Below are 17,928 nucleotides of genomic sequence, written 5' to 3'. Positions count from 1 at the left end.
TGTTTTAAATTGTGCTTATTTTCCCCCTCAAAGTAGCTGCAGACTTGAAAAAAAAATCACCTCCTCAATTTACAATTTAGGATCAAATGATTGCCTCTCCAACGGGAAGTGCACAAGTTCTGGATGTAGTAGTTACTTTGAAATTTCTCAACTGATCGGTGATTAAGGAGGAGAAATTGCAGAACTCCAGCATACCCATGTCATACTTTTTACAGCTTTCTCTCCAGGGCAACCCACTACACCCAGATAACTCCTTGCTAAAGGGGTAAACCACAGACTGAGGGGTCAGTTGTATGGCATTTCTGGGACAGGGGATGGATGTGTCTTAGCCCCAGAATTCATTTGTTAACATGGATGTGAGGGCAACCTCTCCCAATTTTGCACATTCTCTACACCAACCTCCCTCCCCCTCTTGACCCTCTCCTCTCTCTCTCCCCTCCCCCACTCGCAGCCCCCCCACTCCCCCCACCCCAAGCTGGTTAAGTGTTCAATACACTTTCTTTGGCAGCTTGCAAGGGGAAAGGGATGGTGGGGGTAGGTGAACGTCTGGTTTACTCCATCCAAATGTGTTTCGTTCAGGTATTCTCATCCCAGGTCCTGTCCTATTAAAGGGAAAACTATGTAGTGGGTGTAGTAATCAGAGCTGAGATTAGCCAGTGTCTGGAATATTTAGAAACAAAGGGCAAGAATCACAAGGGGGCAGGAATTAGAATATTTTTTTTCCTTTAAAATAGGCCGTTAATTTCCATAAGAAATGTGGACTCCAATTCACATAGTAAACATTTCATTGGTGTTTTGTTGTCTTTTGTGATTTATGATAAGGTAGTCTCCCTGGTATTGATTGATAGATGCAATCACTTAGATTTAATTTGGCAAGGATTTGGGATACATAACATGTTGAACAAAAAGATTGGACCAGTAATTATTGGACCCAAGCTCCACTAGAACACAACTGAATTGTTCCACCCTTCCTCCAACCTGGAGATTTTCTTCTCACTTTATTGACACATTTGTGACTTTTTTCTTTTAAAGAAATTCTCTCCAGTATCCTGCACAGTCCCATTTTGGTCTCATCACAGTTTTATGTCAAAATGCTAACCCCTCTAAGCACGTTTCCTCCCAACAAAACATTCAATGAAAATGCCAAGAAAACCATTCATTCCTACTACAACGAGTCGAAATGTCTGGACCCAGGAATTTTAAACAGTGTTTTTAATTGAAAATAAAGCTAAAGCATGCTTTTCAACAGTGCAAATTTCCATAATTTTGATTTACTGCTTCCAACATCACAACATATTACACCAGCATGGCCTTTACGAAGGGCCAGGCCCTAGCCGTCTGCATGTTCGACTACTTCGATAGTAAGTGCAAATATAGATAATCACCTCTGATTGTCACGTGCAGTGGAAATGTTCCTGTTACCTACACAGGATGTTACTGAAGTTTTAGAGAGATGCAGAAAACAGTAAAAAGTAACACAATTCAAATGCCTGAGTTCTGGTACCAGAAAAACCACCTGAACGACATGGGGAGTCTGGTTTGGGGTATCGGTGCCACTCTGGGCCCCTCGTTTTACTTTTCGGGGTTATATTTCTTACTTTGCTATTTCCTCTATCTACTGTGAAGAGTCAGGAACATAAACCATCCTGCTAGTCAGGGAAGGATTTTAGTTGCTTTGCAAGTTTCTAAGGGACATGTTCAGGCCATAACCAAAGCATGACATTAGTGGGCAACAGTAACCTTATTTAAGACCTTTGGGTGAAAATAAACAACAAACAAAAAAGACTTTTCCGATGGTTAAGTGGTGGCTGTACAAGTAAAAAGACACCCTTTACCAAAAATACAATTCCATATTTATTTTACTTGGTTTAGATGAGGCAGCTTTCACCAGTTTTCCAAGAGGTCTCCAACCCCAACCATTCCAATCCATAGAAAAAATAGTAAGTGCAACTGCTCTTGGGGGGGAGGGGGGGAGGGGGGAAGATACCCTACAACCGAACACAAAGCTCCAGAAAAGTAGCCTGCCACCACAGAACCCTCGTGATTCCTCACTGTGCAACCATGTAACTTAACAAACTTTCGCTGAATTAACAGTTACACTTCCATGTTTGAAATCTAGTGCATAAACTTAATGGCTCATTGTAATATTTATTATTCAACCTTTTGACATTTATTTGTAGCAGTTGAATTGAGGTACCGGGTGCATTATTAGCATTGAAACAGTAAAGTGTTCCAGCTCTATCGTAATAACTGAGTTTCACTTGAGTCTTTAGCCTGAAGTAGTCTGTGGAATGTAAACCAACCCTTACCCCAACTCAAAAAGAAGAAGAAAAAGGAAAAAAAAAAAGACACCAAAAAACTGCAATGAAAGAAGAAAATAGTAATCCGATTTCTGTCTTCATAATGTGATAAACCAGGGCTCCAAAACGAGGGTAATGCATTAATGGGCTTGTACAAACCATCTTGTGCAGTTTACAATGTACGGAAGGTAATATGTCTCAAGAAAATATCTCCCAAAATAACGTTATGAATTAAATTTCCTGAATTTGTGACTAGGTGGAAGAGGTATTGCAGAACCGCCCAGCTGCCATTTCCATATAGGATGGGCCTTGTGAGGAGTTTGGGAATCCTTAGTGGTATTTAAGGAATAAGCCGGCAAGAAATCCCCATCATTGCCAATAATTAGTGACGGTGGACAGGGAAAATTTGCCATGAAATTAAATGGCCTTTTCACTGCTGATGCTACATTGCTGGCTACCCTTTTGCGTCTATTGGTAACTGTAAAATCATCCAGTGTTCCTTCATGTGTCTCAGTTTTACCTGTAGGACGTGGGCTTCTAGCTGATTTCAAATTTGGTTTGACTGGAGGAGGCTGTAGTACAGGTCGTTTTCCCAGCACCAGTGTCCTGTAATTTTTTCTCACCCTCGCACCAAATTTATATTCCCCGTCCTCAGGCTTTGGAGAACCTAAAGTGCATGAAAGGCCCTGACTCTGAGTCAGTGGGTTTAAGGAAGTGGTTTCTTTTTCAGTGCATGCAAAATCTTCCTTGGCTGTTAACAAAGCGTCCTTTTCCTCCTCCTCCTCCTCTTCCTCCTCCTCCTTACTCTCAGCCACATGGTAAAATTCACCCTTTGTATCATTGCACTCGCATTTTAGCTTATGTTTAACAAGGTCAGGTTCATATTCTTCATTAGTGCTACTATCCTCTACTTTGATTTTAATATTGTGCGGAAAGGGCCATCCCTGATTCTCTGCTGCTGCTGCTACTCCTGGATCAGCTGCAGCAGCGGGGTCCATCTCAGGCTCAGTTTGTAATGAGGGCAAATCCGTGGCAAATTCAATACAATGAAGGATTTTGGAACCTTTTTCTGAATTTGCTGCTGCCGCCGAAGAATCATTATTTAAGAACCTAGCAGCTATTGTATTGTTATCTGCACAGTGTGTAGTAGTTGCTTGCAGGCATTTCCTGGCCTCTCTGAGTATTCTTTGTTGTGGAAATGCATTGTTTGTCTTTGGGCTAGGTGAAGAGGCCCCCTCTGCCACGCAGTTAATTGTCAGGTCAGTTCTCTTTACATTATTGGGAATTTCGGAGTGTGGGAATGTGATCTCGGATACCCTATCGTTCCTTATCTCCGCAAAACAACTTCCAAGGCTGGCGGGGCAGCAGCCGGGAGGTGTCCTGGGGGCCCAGATGGGGTAGCTCCACTCCTCGGGCGACTCGGCTTTGACCCCGCTTTTGAGGTCGGCCAGCCCGGCGGCCTCCTCGAAGGCGGCGGGCTTGGGGGCGGCGACGACGGCGGCGGCGGTGGCCAGGCGGTAGAGGAGGCTGGCCTGCGCCTGCACGCCGGGGGGCTGGCAGAAGCTGGTGCGCCTGAAACGGATGCTCTGCACCGAGACCTGGCTGGAGCCGGAGCTGGAGTCCGAGTCGGAGGACGTGTCTTCCTCGTCCTCGTCCTCGTCGTCCTCCTCGTCGTCGTCGTCGTCGTCCTCCTCGTCGTCCGAGCTGGCCTCGCTGGAGTCCGACCCCCCACTGTCTTCCTCCTCCTCCTCGTCTTCTTCGTCGTCCTCCTCCTCGGAGGACACGGAGTTGCTGGTGCTGGACAGGCTGGAGCCGAAGTCCGAGTCGTTGGCCGCGTGGTCCGAGTAGGAGCTGGACTCGGAGTCGCTGCTGTAACTCTCGGGGAAGCCGGCCAGATGTGCCCTCTGCTGCTGCCTCCTCTGCTGCTGCTGCTGCTGCTGCGGGCGGCGGGGCTGCGGCGGCGCGGGCCGGGGCCGGCGGGGCCTTGGCCGGGGGGTCCGGGCCCGGTGCGGGGGCGGGCAGAAGCCCCCGGCCGCCAGATGGAACCGTTCCAGGCAGGTCGCCCCGGCCACGGCCGCCGCCGCCGCCGCGGCTTTGGCCCGGTAGCCCCGGGGGTGGGGGGGCCCGAGCAGCAGGCGGGCCGGCGGCCGGGCCCCCCGGCGGCGGCGGCGGCAGCAGCGGCCAGGACCGGCGGCGGCAGCGGCGGCGGCAGCGGCGGGCCGGGCCCGGGCGTAGGCGGCGCCGGGCGGGGTCCGGGGGCCCGGCGGGGTCCGGGCGGGGCGGCGGGGGGGTCCCGGCGCAGGGTGGCGTAGCCCGCGGGGGCGGGGGCGGCCGGCTCGTAGTCTAGCGGGGACTTGCCCGGCGGGCGGGCGGCCTCGGGGAAGGGGCTGAAGACCTGAGGTAGATCGGCGGCGGGGGGCGAGGCGGCGGCCCCGGGGCGGGGAGCCGGGCGGCTGCTTGGCAGAGGCTGCGCGGCTCCATTCAATCCCAGCCAAAGCGGCGGCGGCGGCGGCGGCGGCGGGGGGGCGGCGGCGGGGCGTGCCGAGAGCCCGGGCGGGGGCGGCGGCGGCGTTGTTGGGGAGGGGGGCGTCGGGCTGCGGCGGCGGCGGCGGCGGCGGCGGCGGAGGTGCAGGCGGCGGCGGCGGCGGCGGGGCGGAGGCGCGGCCCCCTTTCCTCCGGCGGGCCCGGAGGACCCGCTCCGTCTTGCACGAGGCGTACAGAGCCTCCACGTCCTCGCGGGAGATGAGCGTGCACTTGGCCGCGTGGAAGGCGATGCTGTGGATGGCCTTGAGCCGCCGCAGCTCCGCCAGGTCGCAGTGGTGCTTCTTCACCCGGAGGTGGTCCATGCGCTTGTGCACCGTGGTCCGCGGGATGTTCTTCAGCAGGTCGGTGAACACCTGGGAGAGGGCAAACATGGGCTTTCCTTTAATGACGAGGTACCCGAGGCGCACGCCATCCACCTCTTCAAAACCCGACTTCAAGTCCCCCATCTCGGGCACTAAATCACTCCCACCATTGGCGGCGAGTATAAATAGGAGACGCATATATGTGTCTATGTGTAAATCCTCCGCCAGATTCTGCATAGGTCTCAAGGCATCCTGCTAATAAAATAACAAAGACGGTTACTCCGGGGGCGAGAGTGCCAAACTTCGAGCGCGATAATGGTAGGAAGAATCACTGGAAGAAAAAAAAAAAATCATGAAAATAGAAGCCCCACATGAGGCTACACTGGCTATATTCTTGGTTGGGTTTTGCTTTTTGTTGCTTGGTTGGAAAAAAAAAGGCCAAAAAGAAAAGGAAAAGGGGGGGAAAATGAGGTTTCAGGCTATGCCAGGGGTCCTGCGCTGCGGCGGAACCTCAGTAGTACCTGTGTCCCTGAATTCCCCGCGTCTCCATAGGTGCCCTGGGCTATTGGAATGTGGACCCAGGCAGAGGAGAGCAGAAAAGCTGCTATTCCCGCCGCTGCTTTACTACAAATAAAATGACAGACCGAAGCGAGCTCGTCCGGAGACACCTTCATCAATTAATTCCCCTAAAGCCAACGCTGATTGGACACTCCTGACAGGTGATGCAATAAAAATTGATATTCCACCCCTTCCCCCAAAAAAATCTCCCCCTAATTAGCATACCCTTATACTGCCACCTCCCCTCCCAAAGTAAATAATACAGTTAGTATATAAATCTTTCTATTAAACTCTCCGGGCTCCAGTGCATTCTGGCGCTCAGACCTCTTCATCTCGAAGCGCGCGGGCAGGCTTTTTGATGATTTTTTTTTTTTAAGAAAGGATCTATTCCCTGTTAAAGGAAGACACCTCTCTGGGGTTCGCAGGGCGTTTTCTGGGCTCAAGTATCCTCGGAGCTAGGGAGAGGGATTTTAAATACACCTCATCGAGTCGAAACGGACATTTTCCCCCCTCTTCTCGCTGGGAAAAAAAAAATGGAGCTGAGCGAAAATGTGCAGAATCGACTGGAATTTCCCTTACGGAGGGTGGGGGGGGGGTGCGAGAGGGCGGGAGCTCAAAGTTAAAAACCTCGACTGTTGCCCACCCCGACGGACACTTACATGTTCGAATCGCCCTCGTCTTCCCCTCTTCTCTTCGGCTGCCTGCTTTACATCCAGTAACAAAGTTCTTTGGCTGGGGAGGGGGAGAGGGAACTGGGGGGTGGGGGGGACACGAGAATCAAGGGCTCCGACTCCGAAATGTGGATCAGTTCGACCTGATTTTCGTCTGCTGTTGTCTAGGGGGGCGGGGGGGAGGGGGAGAGGCGGGGGTCTCACGTCAGACCCATAACCCGGCGAGGGGATCCAGGAAAGCGCTCACTTTGGACGGTCCCCAGGACTGGCTGGCCGCATGTCGGACAGTCGGGAGGGTCGCGGCGCCCTGCCTCGCCCCCCGCCAGGTTTAGAGGGAGCCGTTGGCTTCTGCGGCAAAAAGCCAAACAAATGCGACCCTCCCACCCCCAGGTGCTTCCAGAGGTTCTACGTAAGAATGATGAAAAAGGAAGGCGCTGGGCTAGAACCGATGATATTCCCGGGCTCTCAGATGGTGGCAGCCTGCGACGGGTCCTCCCGCAGCCTGCTCGTTTTTCCATGCGAGCCGAAGGTTTTGATTAAATGGAAGGGGGGTGGGGTGGGGGGGGAGTCCCTTTGAAGCAATTGCGTCGAGATTTAACCTCTTCCTCGGTTTGCCCCCGAACGCGTTGCTGCCGTGCATCGTGATGATATCCGAAATGTTGCGGAACGGCAGCGAGGTGCTTCCCGGCGAGGCTGCAGGGTTTCCTTGGCGGCGGGCGGGCTGTCTGTCTGCCTGTCTGTCTCTCTGTCTGCAAAGCCCGCCGAGCTGCTCGCCGTTAACGCTCACAACTGCAGACCGGAGCCATCATAGCCACTTATATACTTCCTCGCTCCTCCCAAAATAGGCATCCGGGTGGTTAAAAGAATAAACGGGTATTTCGGGGACTGCAAGAAAATAGACATGCACATATACATAGATATGATCTCCTATATAGGTGCATATAATTTCATCGCTAGAATGTCTTCCTTCTCATTCAAAACTTCCAGCTCCCGCTGCTGAGGTTTCCCCTTGTAGCACCAGTAGGGTACGGCTCGGAAAATAAAGTAACCCAAAAAAAAAGGAATCACACTTGGCCAAAAAAAAAAAAAGGGTATTTTCGCACGAGATCCACGACGCGGCTCCCCGTACCCCACCCCCTTGCAATTTCCCAGGAATTCTGCAGAGAACTGGGAATCTCAAGGCGTGCATCCGGAAATTAAGGAAGTCTATTTAAGAGAGTCTGTAACTCAGGAGGCTGGGATTTGAAAAGTCATTCCTGCACTACTGTTGCACTCAGCACAGATGTAATCGCCGCTCTTCAACTTAATCAATGTGTGTACAAACCACGATACCTAGCTCTGGCCTTTGAAATCTACGGATAGCATTTCCATCCAAGAAATCAGAGCTACAGCAAATTACATTTTTGTCCCTTGAATGGAGAGAAGCCTCATGAATGGATCTCGTGATATTTCAGGCTTTAAAAACGTAACCGAGAGGCAGCAGGGAACAATGCCTCGTCACAGCTAATACCATCCGCGGAGTTAGCTTGCTTTTTCATCTGGATCGCTCCCATCACGTATTTCTCTTTCACTTTCAGAAGAGGCGGAAAGCTAGGTCTCTGAGCTGAAAGTTTCGAAGGAAAACAGATGCTGGTTTTTTTTTCAAGGAGAAGGAAGAACCATCAGTTTGCCTTTTTATTGCCAGAGACAATAATATCGCTTAAAAATGCCTCCCCATGTCCTTATAAATACTAGCGGCGTTTTCCCCCTCCCTCCCCCTTCCCGTTCTATTCCCCTCCCCCGCGCCCTAAGGTTAATATCGTACGAACAGTAAAGAAACAGTAAACTCGGAGAAAACCTTTGAAAGACATTACAAAACATGGGTTGGAGTGTCCTTTCTTGCCAGGTAGAGTTTAGCCATTCCCGATTTGTTTAGATTTACACGGGCGCGCGCGCGCGCACACACACACACACAGTACTGCACATGATGGCATCGTGATTTAGTAACCATTTCAAAATTACCTTCCTCTCCCTCCTCCCACGTCCCTTTTCACCTCTTCAGATCCTTGTAAGATAGGGTTTTTAGAGGGGAAAAAAAAAACCCTAACAACTAATGGCCAAATATCGGTTTTCGGCGAGGTGGAGTCAGGGTCGAAGAGCGACAAATAAACGACAGAAGACTTGGGAGATGTGAAAATGTGAACTCTGTGTGTTCATGTTTCTGTCTTTGTAAGAGCATAGAGATATACATAGAAACACACCCATGCAGAGATATACGCGAGGGTTTATACTTCTGCTTCACGTCTTTTTCTCCTGTCGAATGCATTCTTTTGTTCCATCAACTTCCCCATCTTTTTATTTTTTTAAATGTGTGTGTGTGTGCGCGTGTGTGTGCAGAATGTGACCGACAGATTTCTTGTGGCCATCAGCACACGCTGTATATCCGGGGTCCTTTCTGGGCACATGGTGGTCGGTCCTGAGCAAAAGATGTGGCGGAGGTGCTTGCGCGCACACACACATGAAAGGCCGGGGACTTTAAGATGGATTTGCATTCTCACAGGGGATTGCGATCAATAGCTCCCAACATTTATGGCTTAGATTATTAATGCGAAAGCTGGTCCAAAGAATGGGGATGAAAAATTAAAGGTGTCTGGTATCAATTATGTTTAAAGTTATGCAATAATTTACTTTGCGTGTGTGAGCAGAACCAAATGTATAAACTGCTATCTCTCAAAAGAAAGGGAGTTTCTTTGATAAATTTGTTGACCGCGTCAGCCTCATTTACAATCAGAGATGAACCCCATTCAGAAGATACACGATTGTCTTAAATTTCTTTTTAACAAAGTATCCATTGATTGTGCGCCTTATATCCAAATGTGTACATACGTACACATTCATATCTGTGTAATAAATAATCTCTATCTCTGTATATGAAGTGAGTGAATGTGTCGTTACAGTTAGGCATACCCGGAGTTTAGAAGTAATTAAATGTGATCGCGTTCCCAGTAAGCAATATGTAATCTATACCTTGCAATACCAAGTATTTCAGCTTTCAGTCCAAAGCTCCTTACCCAATGAAAAAGCCTCAATCTTAAATAAAGGGAAAAGAACCTTCTTTAATGTTCTCTTTTCTATGCACACGTTGTAAAAATATGCACATTCATTTAAATAAAACCTGGACTTTAAACGTCTGAGTTCGGTGAGAACATGAAACTGGGTCTCTACTTGGGAGTGTATGTGTCAAATTTACCTTCTGATGCTGTGTTTTGATTTATTTTCATTGTATTTTTTTATGTTTAAATACCACTGCAATTCAGTCTGACCTCTTCCCTCTGGAGCGAAGTAGTGCACGCTGCATTTACTGTCTCTTAAATGGTTAGCTGGGAAATGCAACAGCCATTTGCAGCAGTAGTTTGCTAATGGGGAAAATTCTTTTGAAAATCTGAAGGAAAACCTACCTAGAAGTGCTTTTGCATTTTCACACTACGACTGTCTTATTAATGAAAGTTTTGAAGAGCATTAAAATAAGCCCTTTCCTTCTAAGTGCTTTCACTCAGACAGGCGTAATTTAAATGAGGGTTTCCCCCTTCCCCTCCACTGTACGTACACATTTGCTTTGGAATCGGTGGACATATTTGGTTCAAAGGAAATTCGTACAGAAAACAGGGGACATCACAAAGATACCAATACCGTTAAGTATAATAGTTTGAAAGAATAAAAGAAGTTCCTTCTGTTGTTTTAAAGTCAACCAAATGTAACTACAATACGCAGAACATGCCATAAATTATAATATGACAAAAAATAACCATGTATAGCTAAATTAGTCGAAGATGTGGGACAATGAAATCCTGAGTGACAGTCAAAAGGTTCATAACTTAACAATATGCCTCTGAGCTATTTTTTGGGGGGGGGTAAATGAAGCAACAACTTTAGGAGAGTGGCTAGGTATTTTTTTTCTGAAGTTTTATTTTTCTTCTTGACGTATCTCCTTACTCCCTAGAAATCAGAGTGATCCTCTAAATCACAAAGTAACTACCGATCTTTCTGTCCCTGGGCATTTTAAAATTCTGTTTTTCACAGGAGTTTGTGGACACATAGTACATGCCATGTTGTCTACTGACCCATAATCAAAATGCAGTGACCTTCTACCCTCTTTTTGCCCCTTGACCCATCTAGAATTCAATGCAGCCTTTATAAATTTGCAAATCCTCGGAGGTAAAGGGGATTTGGTGAGGCTTTGTTCTGAAAAAGCCCTAAAAGTGTGCATTTTGAATCAGACAAAGGTAAAGCACAAAACCCTGGAGGATGAGATTGTTTCTTACATACAGGTGAGCAATATGTAACTCTATATTCAAGAACTATATTGGAGAAAACATAGATTGCAAGCTGAAAAGCAATTACAAGCATAGGAGATCAGAAGGTTATGGATTGCATCAAATTAGCAGTGTGGTACAAATCACTTTCATGACGTAAGGAATGGCCAGGCCACAATCTTTCAGCTTGCTTCATCTCCAAGGACTGTTGGAACTCTAGTGACCAAGGGGGATGGGGGGGTGGGGAGAGCGACGAGGAGTGGGGGCGGGAGGGGGGGGGAGAGAGAGAGAGAGAGAGAGAGAGAGAGATTCCCGAATCTACAGGCACATTCCGTATCTCTCCTGCTATCAGCCAGTTTAAAGGACACCATAATTATGATGGCGATAAAACAATGACTACTTATGTGTGCTGAATAAATAAAGAATGTTTACAGCTCAAGAATCTTTTAATTCCAATTAAATGCTAAAAAGAAAAGCCACTTTTCCTTCTGCCACCACTCCCCCCTCCCCAATTATCTTGTTTTGTTGCAGTATTTTCCTAGGAAACACAAGGGCATTTGAGAACGTGATTGTGGATTTAGAAAATAAACCTGGTGAAGGAAACGGCGCGGCGTTTTTTAACAGATGATACCCGAAGTCCAAGAACACAAATTATTTGCATTACCCAAGTTATTTATTTATTTTCTCCAAGGACTAAACTGGGGGTATAGATTTAGTGCTTTACTGACGTGGAAGGACCAAGCCTTCAGACACGGGGTAGAAGAGTTGGGGCGGAGTTGGTGGGGGGAAGGAGGGGTTCCCCCCACCCCGAGGCTCGGCATCGGAGGGGGCTGGCGGGCCCTGGGGGTTCCGACCCGCAGATCTCGGCCCGCAGACACGTCCCGAGACCGCAGGCGGCTTCTTCCCGGGGGTCGCTCCGCTCCCGCAATCGGGCTCTGCACCTCTCAGGTTGCCATTTCCTCGGCCCGCAAGGATCATTTCAAATATTCATTGTATCAGCAAATCTCATCATAATCAGATTAAAACAAGGTTTGGGGAGGGAGGCGGGTCGGGGTGGACGCGGACCACCCAGCCGTCGGGAAATTCGCTCCTTTGGATTTGTTTTTGGAGCCGGGAGGATAAATATCTCCCCTCCTCTAACGCAGGCGAGTTGCCTTTTCCCCCTTTTCTGGAGCCCGGATTTTCGCTCCAAACACTCCCCTCTTTCTTCCCCCCGCCCCTACACACACACACACACACACACACACACACACACACACACAGAGAGACACCCCGGTAGATTCCCATCCACGGCTCCGTTTCTACGTCCCACTCGGGGTTTATGTTGTTGGGGGGGTTTTTTGTTGTTGTTCTTGTTGAAAAAGAAGCCGTTCCCGGGTCCGGCCGTCGCCTCCATTTCATTAAAATGCGGACTGGAATCTGCCTCTCGCCCCATCCGCCCCAACTCCATAATCGCTAAGGGTAAACTTAAAAAAAAAAAGGGGGGGAGGAAACCCAACAGAGGCGAGATCGCAAGGGAAACGTTGGGAAAAAAAAATATATCCCGGGAGATAGGAGGTGGGATGCGCGCGGGAGAGCTGCGGGGTTGGGTGCGGGGGGTGGGGGCCTCTTCCTTTTTCAAAGTTTCGCCCTACCCGACACCCTCGTTTCTCCTGGCAGAATGAGGATGGGCTTGGAGGGTCCGAAACGTGACCGACTCAGTGAGGCGGGGGGCTGCGGCTCGCCGCAACGTGCTCGGCAACTTAATCCCCGCCGAGCAGGGCCCCGGCCGGGAGCCGAGCGCGGGGGTCGCGGGGCAGAGAGGCTAGCCGCCGGGCCCCGCTAATAACACACAAAACCTCCTCCCCAAACCAACCCCCCTCCTTCTCGGGGGGCACGGATGGGGAGCTGCCCGCCCCGGGAGCGGCGAGGAGAGACAAGGTAAGGGATCCGGGGCCGCGCGGGGAGACAATGGCTTGCACAAAAGGGCTCCTCCGCCCGCTCGGGGGGCGACCACCTTCCCCTTGGAAATTAGGCCTGGGGAGGGGGCCCGCGGCGTCTGCATAGGGGAGGGCGACTGCAGGTTTAAAAGCATCACGATAATATTCTTCGTCGTCGTCGTCGAGGTCGCAGAAAACTTCCCGGGCCCCCCGCGAAACCGCTCCCGTCGAGGCACCCCTTTCCCCGGGACGGGGCTGGGCGCCGATCCCGCGGACTCCAACGACCTCCGAGGCGCGGTGGAGTTGGGGGATGGGGAAAGAGTAAGAGCCGCGGGGCGTTTGAAAAGGAGTTCGGACGGGGGTCCGAGGGGTCGTGGAGGATCCCCCTCGCCACCCTCCTCCCGCCGCCACCGAGCGGCTCGAAACCGGTCCTTCCGATGGGCACTGCCGCCCGGTGAGGCCCCGAACAGAGCTGGCGGCGGCGTATAAATAGATCCGAAGGGGAGGGGGGGGAACCCCACAGCCCACGGGCACGTGAAACACGCGTTTTTACAGTCGCCGAACCAGTGACCAACCCCTCTCCCTCCCCTCCCCCCCGCGCCCCTCCCCGCGTATTACCTGCCCTGTTACAGGGACACATGTTTATGTTTATAGTCCTGGCTGGCAGTAGTGTCAAAAGCTCCAGATTTGGGAGGGGGCAGGGAGGGAAGGAAAGGCAGAGGGAGGGAGGAGGAAAAAAAAGGAGAAAGAGGGGGAGGAGGGGAGAATACAACCACCCCTACTTGTTAAAGCAAATTTACTGCGTTATTGCAAGCCGCGTAAAAAAAGGGGGGGGGGAGAGAGGGAGGAATTGGTGGTGAGAAAGGAGAAAAAAAAGTCGAAGTGGTCGCAGGAACGGCGCGGCCCTGCCTAGAGGAAGAAGACGAGAACCGGGGAGTCAGAGGAGATGGGGGGGGGGGAGAGGGAGAGAGAGAAAGGGCTCCCGCTCCGCTCCCGTTCGCTCCTCTCTCGGGGGAGGGGGTCGGGAGAGGGGGCCGGGATGGGACGGGACAGAGTGCACGGGGCTCCCGGGCTCTGACCTCTGACCCCGGCTCCTCGCTGCATTTTCCCTTTTGCCGCTCGGGCACTTTTCTACCCACAATCCCCCGCGCGGGCCGCGCTCGTGCCGAGCTCGTCTTTCCCGGTCTCCCCTCCCCCTCCGCAGAGCCACTCCATTCCTGCTTTCCCCGCCCGGGGGATGGATTCTCCCGGCCGGGAACTCCCCCCCCCCCCCCACGTCTCGTTTCTATTTTCTGCCCCCGCGCGCCCATACACACACACACACAGCCAAGGGATTGGATTCTCCCGCCTGGGAATCCCCCCCCCGCCCCCTCCTGCCCCTTCCCGGGGGAGCTGCGGCCTGGCCGTGGCTGAGGAAAAAAAGCAGCGATGAGGGGAGGCTCCCTCCCGCAAGTGACCGTTCGTGACCCACGATCAGTTGGCTCCGCTCGACCCCCCCCCTCCATGGGCCAAAGGAGGGGTGGGTGTGGGGAAAAGCCAGCCCCCCCCCGCCCGTGTATCTCCCCCAAAGTCAATGTCTGAAGCGCGACCCCAACCGTCCCACGCCTTCTTCCCCCCTGTCAGGTCGGGGGCTGCCGTGAGGCCGAAGTTGTGAGCGGCGAAAGGCCGCCTCTTCCCTCCCTGGTCTGTGCGCTGCCTCTGCTTCGGCGGCCCCCGGGCCCGGGCCGAGCCTGAGCGGCTCGGGGGAGGCGGCAGCGGGGAGGGGAAGGCAAGGCCAGGCCGAGGGGGCGGGAGGGCGAAGGTTTGCGGTGAATGAGGGCAGCGGGAGGAGGTTGGTGTCGGCCTCGCTTCCCTCCAGCCGCTCCCATTGTTCTGGGCCCCTTGGCGCTGTTTTCTCGCTGAGCTTGCCCTGCCAGGAGGAGGAAAGGTCCCATCGCACCACTCCCCTCGGCCGCCCCCCCACCCCCAACCCCTTAAACTTCAAACATTGTCGGGTCACGGCGACAAGTTTTATTATCCAACACGCCGAGCGAAGGGGCTCTCCCTCCCGCCCCTCGAGCTCGGTGAATCCGGACAGAGGGAGGCATAAAATAGGCCCGGAATAGCTCCCAGGCGCAAAGAAAGGGGGGAAGAGGCAGCGCAAGGCGAATGGGCTCCTGACAGAACATCTGTTTACTGACCGATGTGGACAGATTTTATTTTTTCAAAAACTGGGGAGGTTGGAAGCCGATTAAACATTTATTTTTTATCATTTTTGTTTTTGAAGCGCGAGATCGGAGAAGAAAGGGCTGGGCCCCCAGGATCTAGGGGGAAGAGCGCGTTTCGCTCTGCCCTTTCTTTAAGCACTCGGATCGCTTTGTTTCCGCACACAAATATTTTAAAAGATAGTGCTGAGTGAGTCTAAGCAAAGGCTAACCTCGTTTTCTTAATCACGTAAAACATGTTCTCCAAATTATGGGGCTTTTCAAGCGGGAGAGGAAAGCCAGGCTTTGCATTTGTTTTCAAAAAGCAAGTTTCGGAAACAAATGATTACCAGCAAACTGCTAAGAAACCTCAGCTTGTTTGGCTCTAAGCGAGGGAGTTGAACGGAAGGTTTTCCCAACAAGTGCCCGAGAGTCTCTCCGATATTGGGGCCGGGCCCCTGGCGTGAAAACGAGGAAAAGAAACAAAAATAAAGTCGGTGGCCCAGACCTTTCTGGAGAAGAATCCCTTCGAGATAGAGTTGGCGGAAATTCCTTTCCAAATAGCCATCCGCGATCTCTGAATTATGCAGCATTGTTTCCCAAGGTGGATGAAAAACAAAAACCCAATTAGAATGGATTGCTAATGGAATATTATATTTGCACATCAGCGTGAAAGCATCGTTTGACAAGAGTTTTGAATTACAACCAAAAAGTTAACAGACTTTGCACATAAACAGCATCTGTTTGAAGGGACTCCGCGGTGGGAGCAGTAGTGGTGGATGGTTTTTCGCTATTGGAAACCCTGCAGTGAATGGAGAAGTAGTTTGCATTTATAACCCAAACACTTTTTTTTCCTGCCCGTCTCCCACTTTTCCTGAACTTGCTTTTCCCCTGAGAACGCATCCTCTCACCGCAGTTCAGTTTAAGCGAGTTCTCGAAGGCACAGGGCTGGAAATCTTTTTTAAAAAAATCCGAATATGGAAAAATTTCCGAGGGGGAAGGGAAAAAAAAGTTATCCTAATAACTGCACGCTCCGGATCTGCCCATCCTTCCCTTGGCGTCCCTCCCCCAAACAGCCATCGGTTTATTGGAGATTTCTATTTGTTTTTCCTCTCTGGATATTCTGGAGGCGTTCCTGCGCGGAACTGTTATTTTGGTGGCTCCTGGAAGGTGCCTCTCGGTTATACAAAACGGGCTTTTTTAAGTCACAGACCTCGATGCCGTTTAAGCAAATAGACACGTTGCGAGTTTGCAGACCGCCGAGGGGTTATCCGGGAGCGGAGCCCCCCGGAGCAAGGAGGAGGGAAGAGGATGGTGGAGGAGGGAAGAGGATGGTGGAGGAGGGAAGAGGATGATGGAGGAGAGAAGACGATGGTGGAGGAAGGGGCTGGGGGGGCGGAGGAGGGAGCCAGATTTCCTGGTTCCCTTCGCGGGTCCTTCCCTGCTCGCCGACGAGCGAACTATCTTGCAGCTAGCGGGCTGGCTCGGTCCGGTTGCCGCGTTGCACCGGGAATCAGGCGTTTTTTAATTAGGGGGAAGCCCCGCCATAAAAAAAGAAAAGAAGAAAAAAAAATGACCTACATTCCGACTCTCAAGTGCCACGGGAAGATTGACAAAAAGTGATCCGAGGCTTGTGCGTTTAATTCGCCAGGAATGTTAAGCTTCATAAGATACACCCTATGGGGTCATGTTAACCTCGGCATTGCTATCACCCAAACGCAAAGGATAAGAAAAAAAAAATAACACCCACCGGATTGTTGTCGGTTTGCAAAATTCGAAAATCAGGGGCTCGACAATCAATTGTAACGCAACAGTAATCGAAGGACTTTTGCGGGGTGGGGGACGCAGGGGGTGGGGAGGAGTTGTATTTCTTTACTCCTTTCTTCCTGGGACACAATGCGATGAATTAACATATTCCTGGGCGTGTTTTTGAATTTGGGAAGTGGTGGCCCCTTGTTGAGAAGAAAACATTTTAAATGAAAAAAGGAGCCCTGTTTACTCCAAATGGTATTTGGCAAATCAGTCTAATGGCATTTATTCACACACACACCCCCTTTCCCGATTGACGTTTATTTACATCTAGATCCTCTCGGACTTAATAAACCGATTTTCCTCCCTTCCACACTCACAATCTTGAAACCGCATAAAAGTTTTTCACTTAGGTAAACCTATTTTTTTAGGGTGGTTTTCTCTTTCCAGCAGTCGATTGCAAACCCGATGTGTCAATTTCGTCATTGTAACAAAGGCAAATGTTCAGCACCAGGGAAAATGAAATAAAAAAAAAACCCTCAAAACAAACCGTCCCCCTCGCCTCAGCTTTCTGATGACCAACATTCTGACCCCAAAACTGATGACCTCTTTTACAAACCCAAAGGATACACGTTCTTGGTTTTGCTGCTGGTAGTATGTGATAGTCGGTGACTAAATAGAACCTTGGTTTCAGTGAAGTCAAAATAATGTAAAGACGATTTTTGGACATTACTCTGTGTTTCTGGCGCTACTTACTCCAGAAATGCAGGTATCATCAATAAAAATCTCCCTGACTAAAATTAAAACAACTTTTCACAACTCAACCGCCCCATTTTCAACCAGGCTCTTCTAGACGAATTTGGTACTTTGCAAGGAGAAAGCACTGAATTTACACTGTATGTAATCTAAAATGGAAGAGTAACCAACCTAGTTTTCCCAGGATTAACTCAGCATTAATCATATTCACTAGGATCGCAAGTTTGGGGTTCTTTTGGAAAATCGTGGTCATTCTCACGATTTCACTTACCAGATATGTGAAAAGGTAGCTAACATTTGAGAACTGTTTAAGTATAGAGAATCATAAATCAATTGGTAGATGAAAACCACCTAGATCATCTCAAACCATGATAAATCCTTAAGTGACATACCTAGATGAAAATTTCCTTAGTTTTTACAATTAGAAATTGTAGTTCATTATTGCATCTCCCAGGAAAAAAATCTTGATTCGTGTTCTACATTTAATCTTTGACTGAAGTGAACTTTTATATTCCAATATTGTTAATAGATGTGATACTTGAAAACCACCTAGGAAAACCTTTTGCTCTTGGATAAATGGAATTTGCCAAAAGCCAACAGAGGTGATACTACAATTAAAACATGATGGAAGCGATTAAAAAAAAACAAACAAAA

The 17,928-nt window shown here is 50.2% G+C and overlaps 1 protein-coding gene across 1 annotated transcript; it reads right to left on the bottom strand.

Annotated features, from left to right (window-relative positions):
• Positions 1-1,197: 1,197 nt before the first annotated feature.
• SKIDA1 (SKI/DACH domain containing 1) lies at positions 1,198-5,385 on the bottom strand. Its single transcript, XM_029078139.1, has 3 exons — positions 4,955-5,385; positions 4,521-4,695; positions 1,198-4,392 (listed from the first exon to the last, which is right to left on the bottom strand). Exons 1-3 carry the CDS (start codon positions 5,381-5,383, stop codon positions 2,525-2,527), a joined length of 2,472 nt encoding a protein of 823 aa, XP_028933972.1. The 5' UTR covers positions 5,384-5,385; the 3' UTR covers positions 1,198-2,524.
• Positions 5,386-17,928: the final 12,543 nt, after the last annotated feature.

This window comes from Ornithorhynchus anatinus, chromosome 13, assembly GCF_004115215.2.
Source record: "Ornithorhynchus anatinus isolate Pmale09 chromosome 13, mOrnAna1.pri.v4, whole genome shotgun sequence".
Taxonomy (NCBI): Eukaryota; Metazoa; Chordata; class Mammalia; order Monotremata; family Ornithorhynchidae; genus Ornithorhynchus; species Ornithorhynchus anatinus.
Note: the sequence above shows the minus strand (reverse complement) of the source record. Positions and strands in the feature narration are given on the sequence as shown.